The sequence below is a fragment of the Triticum dicoccoides genome, chromosome 7A (genome assembly GCF_002162155.2).
Source record: "Triticum dicoccoides isolate Atlit2015 ecotype Zavitan chromosome 7A, WEW_v2.0, whole genome shotgun sequence".
NCBI lineage: Eukaryota > Viridiplantae > Streptophyta > Magnoliopsida > Poales > Poaceae > Triticum > Triticum dicoccoides.
The window spans coordinates 302,510,353-302,520,724 of NC_041392.1; the positions used below are offsets into that span (position 1 = coordinate 302,510,353).

At 42.5% G+C, this 10,372-nt stretch overlaps 2 protein-coding genes across 3 annotated transcripts in view; one reads left to right on the forward strand and one right to left on the reverse strand.

Moving 5' to 3' along the window:
• Nucleotides 1-2,978, forward strand: part of LOC119331985 (protein-L-isoaspartate O-methyltransferase-like) — a 3,472-nt gene extending 494 nt beyond the window's left edge. The window contains exons 1-4 of one of the 2 annotated variants that reach the window (XM_037605167.1): nt 14-299; nt 459-732; nt 1,094-1,258; nt 2,492-2,978. In XM_037605167.1, coding sequence (XP_037461064.1) covers nt 177-299; nt 459-732; nt 1,094-1,258; nt 2,492-2,742 — 813 coding nt within the window. In that variant the 5' untranslated portion in view covers nt 14-176 and the 3' untranslated portion in view covers nt 2,743-2,978. Of the gene's footprint in view, nt 1-13; nt 300-458; nt 733-1,093; nt 1,259-2,491 lie in introns of those variants that run through there. The other variant, XM_037605166.1, reaches the window with a different exon arrangement.
• Nucleotides 2,979-3,742: 764 nt separating this feature from the next.
• Nucleotides 3,743-6,074, reverse strand: LOC119331986 (28 kDa ribonucleoprotein, chloroplastic-like). Its single transcript, XM_037605168.1, has 4 exons — nt 5,614-6,074; nt 5,044-5,145; nt 4,380-4,661; nt 3,743-4,131 (listed from the first exon to the last, which is right to left on the reverse strand). The coding sequence occupies exons 1-4, from the start codon at nt 6,016-6,018 to the stop codon at nt 4,069-4,071; spliced, it is 852 nt and encodes a 283-aa protein (XP_037461065.1). The 5' UTR covers nt 6,019-6,074; the 3' UTR covers nt 3,743-4,068.
• Between the last annotated feature and the right edge of the window lie 4,298 nt (nt 6,075-10,372).

Sequence of the window (10,372 nt, forward strand, 5' to 3'; positions counted from 1 at the left end):
ATCGAAGAAGCAGAATTCTAATTGGAGGAAAATTGTTAGAGCACATGGTTTGGTTGTCGCAGTGCCAACTTCCTTGCGTACATATATTTGTTATTTGATGAGATCATCTGGCTGAGGGGCTTTGGTTGGATCCCACTGAGACCCTTTGGACCCGTAGTCTCCATCTTTTAAGTGTGATGGTCATTTTTGAGGCTCGAAATGTGGATGGTGGGAATCATCCAAATGGAAAGACCGCCAGGCTGCTAGGCTATTCCAAGCATCTGCTTGGTAAACATTTTCAACTACCATGGTGCAAGCGAGTTAAGATTGTTCTCTTATGGCATGATCCATATAAACTTTATTTAATTCGTCAATCATAGGGAACCAGTTTCGTTCACTGAATTTGACACCATTTAGAGTGGCAAAGTCGACTAATTATATGCGTTTCATTATTTCTGCTGGTGGGGACACTGTGATAGCATGGACTGTGGTCGAGCGGAGCTAGCGACAAGAACAAGGCCATGGTTGAGCAACTGCAGAGATATGGGGTAATCAAATCGACCAAAGTTGCGGAGGTCATGGAGACCATCGATAGGGGGCTGTTTGTGCCTCCGGGTGGTTCTCCCTATTTTGATAGCCCAATGGCAATTGGCTACAATGCAACCATATCTGCGCCTCACATGCATGCTGCTTGCCTGGAGCTCCTGGAGGATCATCTGCAGCCTGGTATGCGAGCTCTAGATGTTGGATCAGGTATGGAAGACTTGAGTATGTTCAATCTGTTCAACTGAAATATCTGAATTTGTATGGCAGCGTAAGGTGATGTTCGTGCCTGATGTCATTCCACAAATTTAACAACCTGTATCTTTAAAGTTTAGAATGCAATGAAGTCTATCAAAACAGTATGAGAGGCATACCTAAGAAAACATATGGCAGGCATTTCGCCGGCATGTCATCCACACCTTTTAACACTAAACTTTGAAGATTTTGTAGTAATGCTGATATCTGTCAGATCATTTCCTTCTGACCGAATGATAATACTAGCTTGTTTTAGTGGCCGAAATGCTTAATACCTTGGTCCTAAACTCACTGGCTGGTATTGGTAAATTGACAGGCACTGGGTACCTAACAGCTTGCTTTGCACTTATGGTTGGACCGGGAGGACGAGCAGTTGGTGTTGAACACATGCCAGAGTTGGTTGCTTCTTCTACTGAAAACATCAAGAAAAGTGCAGCAGCCCCACAGCTGAATGATGGATCCCTCAGTATTCATATTGCTGGTAAGTAGACCGAGTCTAACATTTTTAGTCATCTACTTTGCTTCCGTCATGGCAAGTACTATTTTTAGAACCATGTTTAGATGGGCATACAGACTAATTATCAGGTTTTGTATATGTACAAATTTGATATGAGGATTTCTTCAGCTATATCCTACATGGGGTGCTTATTTCAGTTGGGGTTAACATAGTAACAAGCTAGTATTTTATTCTTCAACTAGGACAATGCACAAACGTTGCAACGGGATATATATTCTAGTACGTTAGCTCGTGATTTATCTGCCCATATTAATGTGATTGTCCAACTAAGGGCTCCTTTGATTCAAAAGAATTCTATAGGATTTTTGGAGGATTGAAGTCCTTAGGAATATTTTCTACGTTGGTCCTTTGATTCATAGGATTGGATTCCATAGCAATTTTTCGTATGGAATCTTCTGTACTACATTTAATAGGAAATCTAACATCCACTCCAACCTCTTTTGTACTATTGGATTTAAGTGGATATGCCACTCCAATCCTATACTTTTTACTCCCTCCATTCCACAATGTAGTGCTTCCTCTATCCACGTGCTTCAACTTTGACCGTAAATTTAACTACCAAGACCGATTGCGGCGGGAGCAAAAATTATATCAATGAATTCGTATTTGAAAGAAGTTTTCAATTATATAATTTTTTCTCCCGCCGCAGTTGGTCTCGTTGGTTAAATTTATGGTCAAAGTTGGACCTCGGGAAGCGCAGGTGCACTATATTTTGGAATGAAGGGAGTATTTTTCAGAATCGTGTGAATCAAAGAGGCCCTAAATGTTTATCAAATCCTGCCCAAGAGTTACCTTATAGTTTTATGAGAAGTTTGGTAAGTAAACTAAGGTGGAATTGGTGCAAAAGGTAAGTAAATTAATGTGATTGAGCGGTGTACTGGGAAGGTGCGGTCAAATATGGCATGGTGAAAAACAAACCGGCTGGATGAAAAAAAATCGATAAAGAGACGTGGTGAGAGGGTGGAACCGGTTGACAAAGAGTTCTGCATGGCAGGAAAAGGAACACTACTTATTTTTTAAGTAAAAAATAAAGTAGAGAAGAGAAGAGAAAAGTGAGTCTGTTGTTTCACCATACCATACAGTTGTTCCCTCTCCATTTGTTTTATGTGTATGCTTCTCCTTTTGATGGAATCCCTTAGTAATTGTGCCCATATTACTACGGTGTATCTCAAACTATAGTGTTTGCAACTGATGCAGATGGTAGGGAAGGCTGGCCCGAGCTTGCACCATATGACTGCATCCATGTCGGAGCTGCAGCACCGCAGATTCCAGAGGCGTTAATCGAGCAGCTGAAGCCTGGTGGCAGAATGGTGATCCCGGTTGGGACCATCTTCCAGGAGCTGAAGGTGGTTGAGAAGAAGCCAGACGGCGGTGTCAGCATAAGAGACGAGACGTCTGTGCGCTATGTGCCTCTCACCAGCAAGGATGCCCAGTTGCACTCAAATTGATCACAGCATCCTGCCAACCAAATGCTATCTTCAATGTGTGAACCTAAAACCTCATTATCAAGGCGTTATGATTGGACATAAAATCTACCAAGCTGTCGTTGTAAAACGCTGGGATTCATGGCAATGTAGGATACTGGTACTTCATCAAAGTATTGAAGTGTGTGTTTGTGTTTGACCATCTTTTTGTATCTGCTAGCATCTGTGAGCGTGAAGCATGCTTTCTCGTTGGAACTGCTCTCACAATGTTATTCTCTTGTCACTGGCAACTTGGGTTGGTCACCCTGTGCGTTCGGTTTATTCGGTTTACATGGTTCGGTTTATACGGTTTTTCGGTTTGTACGGTATTAATACTTCGGTAAATACGGTATGAAATTAAAATACGGTTCGGTTTCGATATATACCAAATTATTTCGGTATGGTTTCGGTATATACCATAAAAACCAAAGTTGACGCGAATTTGAAAATGACGTAATAATAATTTGCAAATTTATGACTCAAAACACATACTATTTTACACAAATAGTATATGACTATATATATAAGTATATATGCATGCATTAATTCATCTGTTGATGGTTATGGACGTGCTTAGCATTTTAAAAAGAGAAAAATGACTATGTTACAAGAAAATTTTACATGCTTATTAGTGAATTTGACTCATGCACAAGAAAAATGACAGCATGTATGGTTGTTCATCTCAAGAAATATAAATTTATTTTTACTTCGGTTTATTCGGTTAACCGTTAAGTTTTTCGGTATATACCATAAAAATCAAAGTTCAAATCGGTATGAAAAGTTCATACCATACCGAAACCAGAAACCATAAAAACCATAAAATCGGTTCGGTTCGGTTTATTTTCGGTATGGTTTTTCGGTTCGGTTTTGAAATGCACAGGGTGATGGGTTGGCATATGTTAACGTGCCAGTAAATTCGAGCGACCCAACATATCTTTGGTTCTGTGAAAAATGTCAGGTTGCAAGGCGAATGTAATTGCAAAAGTAAACAACGCTGCCGTGCAGTCTGCCCTTTGCATACATATCATATTAGCATTACCAACAAAACCTTCTTCGATTATCATGAGAACACTAGGACATCATTACAGTAGCCTACTTGAAAAGTTGAACTTACGGTGTTGACAAGAAAGTAACATGATGACATCAACAGCAAACGGAAGCATGAAAAAAGAATATGGGATGGGAGGAGATAGCCCAACATCAGGAGGCCAGTGCAGGATTTTTAAGTGGTGACATGCTTCAGTCTTCCGCAGTAACATTTCAGCAGTGTTGTTCTCGTGTGTCCAAAAGAAACACCCGCTCTCCTCTGCATCAGAACCCTCGCTGCGGTCGCTCCGCGGCAACGTTCACTCGGAGTGGACGGCCATCCATCTCCTAGAGTTCATAACAACAACAAATTAGCATCCGTTTGGAACCTTCAATGTTTGCCATACACACTATGATAGTCGACAATTCTGGAGAAATTAGTTGCTCCATGTTGCAGTCGTGCTGTTATGTACTCCCTCCGTCCCATAATGTAAGATGTTTTGTGACACTACACTAGTGTTGAAAAACATCTTACATTATGGGACGGAGGGAGTAGTTTATGAAAATGATAATAGTTATGCTGACGATGTTCTCACCTGTCCATCAAGCGCTGAAATAGCACTGTCAAGATCTTCCTTTGAAGCCATAGTTACAAAACCAAATCCTCGTGAACGCCCAGTTTCTCTGTCGTACACAACTGTAGCGTTAACTACTTCCCCATGCTCGCTGAACAATTGCACCAACCTAGAGTCTTCCGCTTGCCATGGCAGGTTACCAACATAAGCCCTGAAAGAAGATGCAAACTGTCGAGGAGGTCTCTCAACACGGGAGCCCCTTTGAGCTGCCCTGTTTACGTTCAGAAGCCTTCCGCTGATGTCCTGTTAAACAGAAGGTAATCAGCCAGCTACTCAGCACAACGTGCAACTTATACATCATGTTGTACTATTTTCAGGTGTACTGCACTTAGTTGTTCATCAAACATGATGTGCGATCTAAGACACGGAATAAGGGATACATGCCAGTCAAGGTGATAATAATCCGTTTTTATCAAGTGATATGTTCAAGTCGTCTCAAGGTGATAACATCCAATTTCTTGTGTAATGGCAACATATATAAATAACTTGAAGACAAGCAAGTGATGAAAAATACTCTAAACAATTTCATATGTTCAAGTCGGAGTATGAAACAAAATTTGATTATCTGTGAACTCTAAACAATTCAAAGAACTAAAAAGCAATGAGAAGATTGATATGCACTCACGTAGCGGTTGAACGTCTCGATGGCTTTGTCAGCTTCCTCAATAGTACTCATGGTAACAAATCCAAATCCACGGCTCTGGCCTGACTCTCTGTTGTAAATGACCTGGAGTCGAACAAAGGAAGGTCAAAATAAGAAAATCAATCGAGCACTGCACACCCATTTATACAAATAATATCAGACACTACAATTCTCAAGCCTTATATAAATAATGCAATTACTACAAGGTTCGACAATAGACAACAGAAGAACATGAATGAAAAGAAAAACAGGACCCACGCCAACAGGGAAACTTAAAACAAGTCGTTTCTTGCAACTAGGAAGATGGGATGGCAACAAACAGAGACTACAATTAACAGTGGAAGCTACCCTAAAATTGCATCAGTTATCAAAATACTCAAGAGTATTTTGATATGCAGTGATATGCTTACCACTCAAATTAACATCGGATTACACAAACAGTCCCGAACTAGTGCAGGTACCAAAATGGTATTAACGGGGCGAAATCGTACTTACGCGTTGCTGTTATTAATTTAACCGGTAATTATTTAGGTGTTGCAGCGGTAGGCTCACCTCGGCGACCTCGACGACGCCGGCCTGGTCGAAGAGCTGGGCGAGCCGCTCGCTGTCCACATCATACGGCAGGTTCCCGACGTACACCTTAGCCTCCTCGGGAGGCTCGGCTGCGTACCCCGCATCCCCACCGGAGGCCGCCACCGCGGGCTCCTCCTCCGTCACCGTCTCTTCGGCTTCCTCCGCGTCGGCCCAGTCGAGGCCCGCCTCGGCGGCGTCGGAGGAGGCGACGAGGGGCGTAAGGGGGGCGCGGGGGCGGGTGGAGCGGAGGAGCGGCGCGCGAGAGAAAATGAGTGGGAGGAAGGCGGCCGCCGGGGTGAGCTTGTGTTGGGAGAGGAACGTGGGGTGAAAGAGGGAGGCGTCCGTGGCCGCGGCCATGGCGAGTGTCATGGCGGAGGTGGCCATGGTGAAGGGGATAAGGGAGGGCACGCGAGGAGGGTAAGGGATTTGAGCTTGAGGTGCTCCGTCCTCCGAATTCGCTTTTTTATACACGCCGCGCTGGGTATTTGTCGGCTTTGATGGGCTTCCCGCGGGCTTTCTTGTGAGCCTTTGGATTGTTCTTAGTCTTGGCCCCCAAATGACAAATATGTCAAACTAGCCCTAACAGAATATTTTCTTAAAAAGAAAAGCCCTATACACAATAAGTCCAAGAAGAGCCCTATACTTCCCTCAAAAAAATAGATCCCTATACGATGGGTGCCCCTGTTTGGCGAGAGCAACTAACTAACGAGTTACCCTAAAAAAACTAACTAAGGGCCAGTTCTTTTGGGTAATTCTCCCAGAATTGACCTCCTCCTCAGCTTTTCCCAGAATTGCCACTTGATATTTTTTTACAATTCCTAGCTAATTAGACCTTAACTAGCTAGGAATTGTAAAAAAAGATGAAGTGGCAATTCTGGGGGAAGCTGGGGAGGGGGTCAATTCTGGGAGAATTGCCCAAAAGAACTGGCCCTAATGCTCATTTGGAAACCTATAGGAGTAACTTCGGGTTGTGACGCGCTCTCAGCCGCTGTCATGTTTCGCGTTTTGGGTGTCCTCTTCGATATTTTTTCACACGTGTTTTCTTTTTTTACATAATTTTTTCTGATTTTTTAGGCTTTTCTGTTTTCCACGGTCTTACTTAACTTTTGAACAAAAATATTAGGAAAAAATAATGTGAAAAAACGTGTTTTTTTGTTCTATGAGATGCACGATTTTACTTCCGCGAGAGACATGACCATGGAAACGAAAAAAATGTGTATTTTTTTCTCCTTTGGCAAGAGGCACAGATTTGCTTCCATAAGAGATACAGTTTTGCTTCCGCGAAAGGTAAAAAAAGAGGCATAAAAATGTGTTTTTTTCTTCCGTGAGAGGCACGAAAAAATGTGTTTTTTCTTCCGCGAGAGGCACAGTTTTTCTTTTACAAGAGGCACGACCGTGCCTTTCAGCAATTGAAAGTGCAACTATCCCTGGGTGGTTTTGGTAATTACTAACAACATATAGCTCATTGAACTAATACCATTTCAAGATGACCATTTCAGAAAGTTCAATGATTGGGATGGCATGAATTAAGAATGTGGACCCCTTAAAATGCTAAGGACACACATTGACTCAAGCTCAAGACTCTACATTTTCATTTTAGTGATCCAATATCACATTGAGTCCATAGGAAAAGCCAATACTATTAAAAGGGATGAGGTGTTGCTTGATGACTTACTTGCTCAAAATGCTTAGTTATATGCTCCAAAAACCTCAACCACTTTCTCATATCCACATATGTCCCAAACCAAAAGTCAAACTCGGCCCCACCAAAATGTTCTATTCGGCGCCACCAAGTTCACTTGACATAGCCACTGCCAGAAACTCTAGTCATCTCGTTCTCACCGATAGAGATCTCGGTCTCACCGAGATGAGATTGCAAACTCTCTATTTCTCTTCGTAACGTCTCGGTCCAACCGAGATGAGCGATCGGTCCCACCGAGTTCGCAATGCAAACTTTTTATTTCCCTTTTATAACGTTTTGGTCTCACCGAAATGAGCGAATCGGTCCCACCGAGTTTGCCTGACCAACTCTCTGGTTAGCTTATTACCAAAATCGGTCCCACCAAGTTTGTGTAATCGGTCTCACCTAGATTACGTTATGCCCTAACCCTAATGAAATCGGCCCCACCAAGTTGACATGCCGGTCCCACCGAAAAGTCTAACATTCACATTTTGAACTGAATCGGTCTGACCGAGTTTTCTGATTCGGTCCCATCAAGTTTGGTAAATTGTGTGTAACGGTTAGATTTTGTGTGGAGGCTATATATACCCCTCCACCCTTCCTTCATTAGCAAGGAGAGCCATCAGAACGTGCCTACACTTCCAGTATTCATTTTCTGAGAAAGAACCACCTACTCATGTGTTGAGACCAAGATATTCCATTCCAACCATATGAATCTTGATCTATAGCCTTCCCCAAGTTGCTTTCCACTCAAATCATATTTCCACCAAATCCAAATCTGTGTGAGAGAGTTGAGTGTTGGAGAGACTATCATTTGAAGCACAAGAGCAAGGAGTTCATCATCATCACACCATATATTACCTTTTGGAGAGTGGTGTCTCCTAGATTGGTTAGGTGTCACTTGGGAGCCTCCGACAAGATTGTGGAGTTGAGCCAAGGAGTTTGTACGAGCAAGGAGATCGCCTACTTCATGAAGATCTACCCTAGTGAGGCAAGTCCTTCATGGGCGATGGCCATGGTGGGATAGACAAGGTTGCTTCTTCATGGACCCTTCGTGGGTGGAGCCCTTCGTGGACTCGCGCAACCGTTACCCTTCATGGGTTGAAGTCTCCATCAACGTGGATGTACGATAGCACCACCTATCGGAACCACGCCAAAAATCTCTGTGTCTACATTGCGTTTGCTCCCTCCAAACTCCTCCCTTTACCTTCATATGCAAATGTATTACACTTCGCTGCTATACTCTTAGACTTGCATGTGTAGATTGAATGCTTGACTTGTGCTAAGTTGATAAAATCTGCCAAGACTTAAAATTAGGAAAAGGCTAGATTTTTATTTGGTCAAGTAGTCTAATCACCCCCCCTCTAGACATACTTTCGATCCTAGAAGTGGTATCAGTGATTTGGTCTCCATTTGCCTTGATTTCCATAGCTTTGGTGATCATAGCCTTGGTTTCACAACCTAGGAGAGTATGGCGTCTAGCGAGGGAAATTACCACCGTAGAGGTCCTTACTTTGATGGTACTAATTTTGCTAGTTGGAAGCATAAGATGAGAATGCATATTCTTGGACATAACCCCGCCGTTTGGGCTATTGTGTGTATTAGCTTGCAAGGTGAATTCTTTGATGGGAGAGAACCGAACCGTGAAGCTACCGCGGAAGAGTTGAAGATGCTGCAATACAACGCTCAAGCTGGCGATATCCTCTTCAACGGATTGTGCCCCGAAGAATTCAACAAAATCAGCCGTCTTGAGAATGCAAAGGAAATTTGGGATACTTTGATTGATATGCACGAGGGTACCGACTCCGTCAAGGAATCCAAATTGGATGTGCTTCAAAGTCAACTTGACAAGTTCAAAATGAAGGATGGTGAAGGTGTCGCCGAAATGTACTCTAGGCTTGCTCTCATCACAAATGAGATTGCCGGCTTAGGAAGTGAAGAGATGACCGATAGATTCATCATCAAGAAGATCCTAAGAGCCTTTGATGGAAAATATGATACCATGTGCACATTGATCCAAATGATGCCCAACTACAAAGATCTCAAGCCAACAGAAGTCATTGGAAGAATTGCTGCTCATGAGATGTCACTCAAGGATAAGGAAGAGCTTCACAACAAGTCAAGGTCCTACAATGACAAAAGATCTTCGAGTCGTGAACGAAATTGCTATAATTGTGGAAGACCTGGACACTACTCCAATGAGTATACGACCCCCTACAAAAGAAGAGAAGATTCACCCAAAAGGAGAAGTAGAAGAGAAGAATCACCACCAAGAGAAAGAAGGAGTAGAGATGATCATTATGAACGGAGAACATCATGGAGAAGCAAGGATTCAGAAAGGAAGGACAAGTCATCAAGAAGCTACACAAAACGAAGACATCAAGCTCATGTTGGTGAATGGGTATCCGACTCTGACTCCGACAATCACTCTGAGAGAAGTTATCACTCTGACTCCGAATATACTCAAGATGAAGGTGTTGCCGGTCTAGCACTTGTGTCAACCAACTCCTATGACATATTTGACTCACCAAGTGAAGGAATTGGAAGATGCTTCATGGCTAAAGGCCCAAAGGTATCACACCCCGAGTATGTTGATTTCAATAGTGATGAAGATGATTTGCTAGGTGATGATGATCTACTTATTGACAACTCTAGTGATGAAAACTATGATAAACTTGCTATTAATCATGCTAATCAAGATAAAACGAATGATGATGATAAGAAGGAGATTGAGCGTCTAACTAAAGACCTAAACACTCTTAAGTTAGCTCATGAAACTACCTTGGAAAATCATCGAGAGCTTTTAAAGACTCATGAGAAGTTACGCTTCGAAAAGCTCAACCTTGAGCAAGAGCATGGGTTCTTAAAAGCAATCAATGATGATCTTCGCAAGAAGTTATTCTTACATTGCCAAGCGTTTACTCTTGTCTACTTACATGCCACAAGTTAAAATCTAGCAACAAGAGTAAGAATGATTCTTCTTCTAGTAGTAACAATAATCATGGTAAATCCAATGTTGTTGCTTCTAGTAGTTCTCTTGATTCCACTAATGATTCT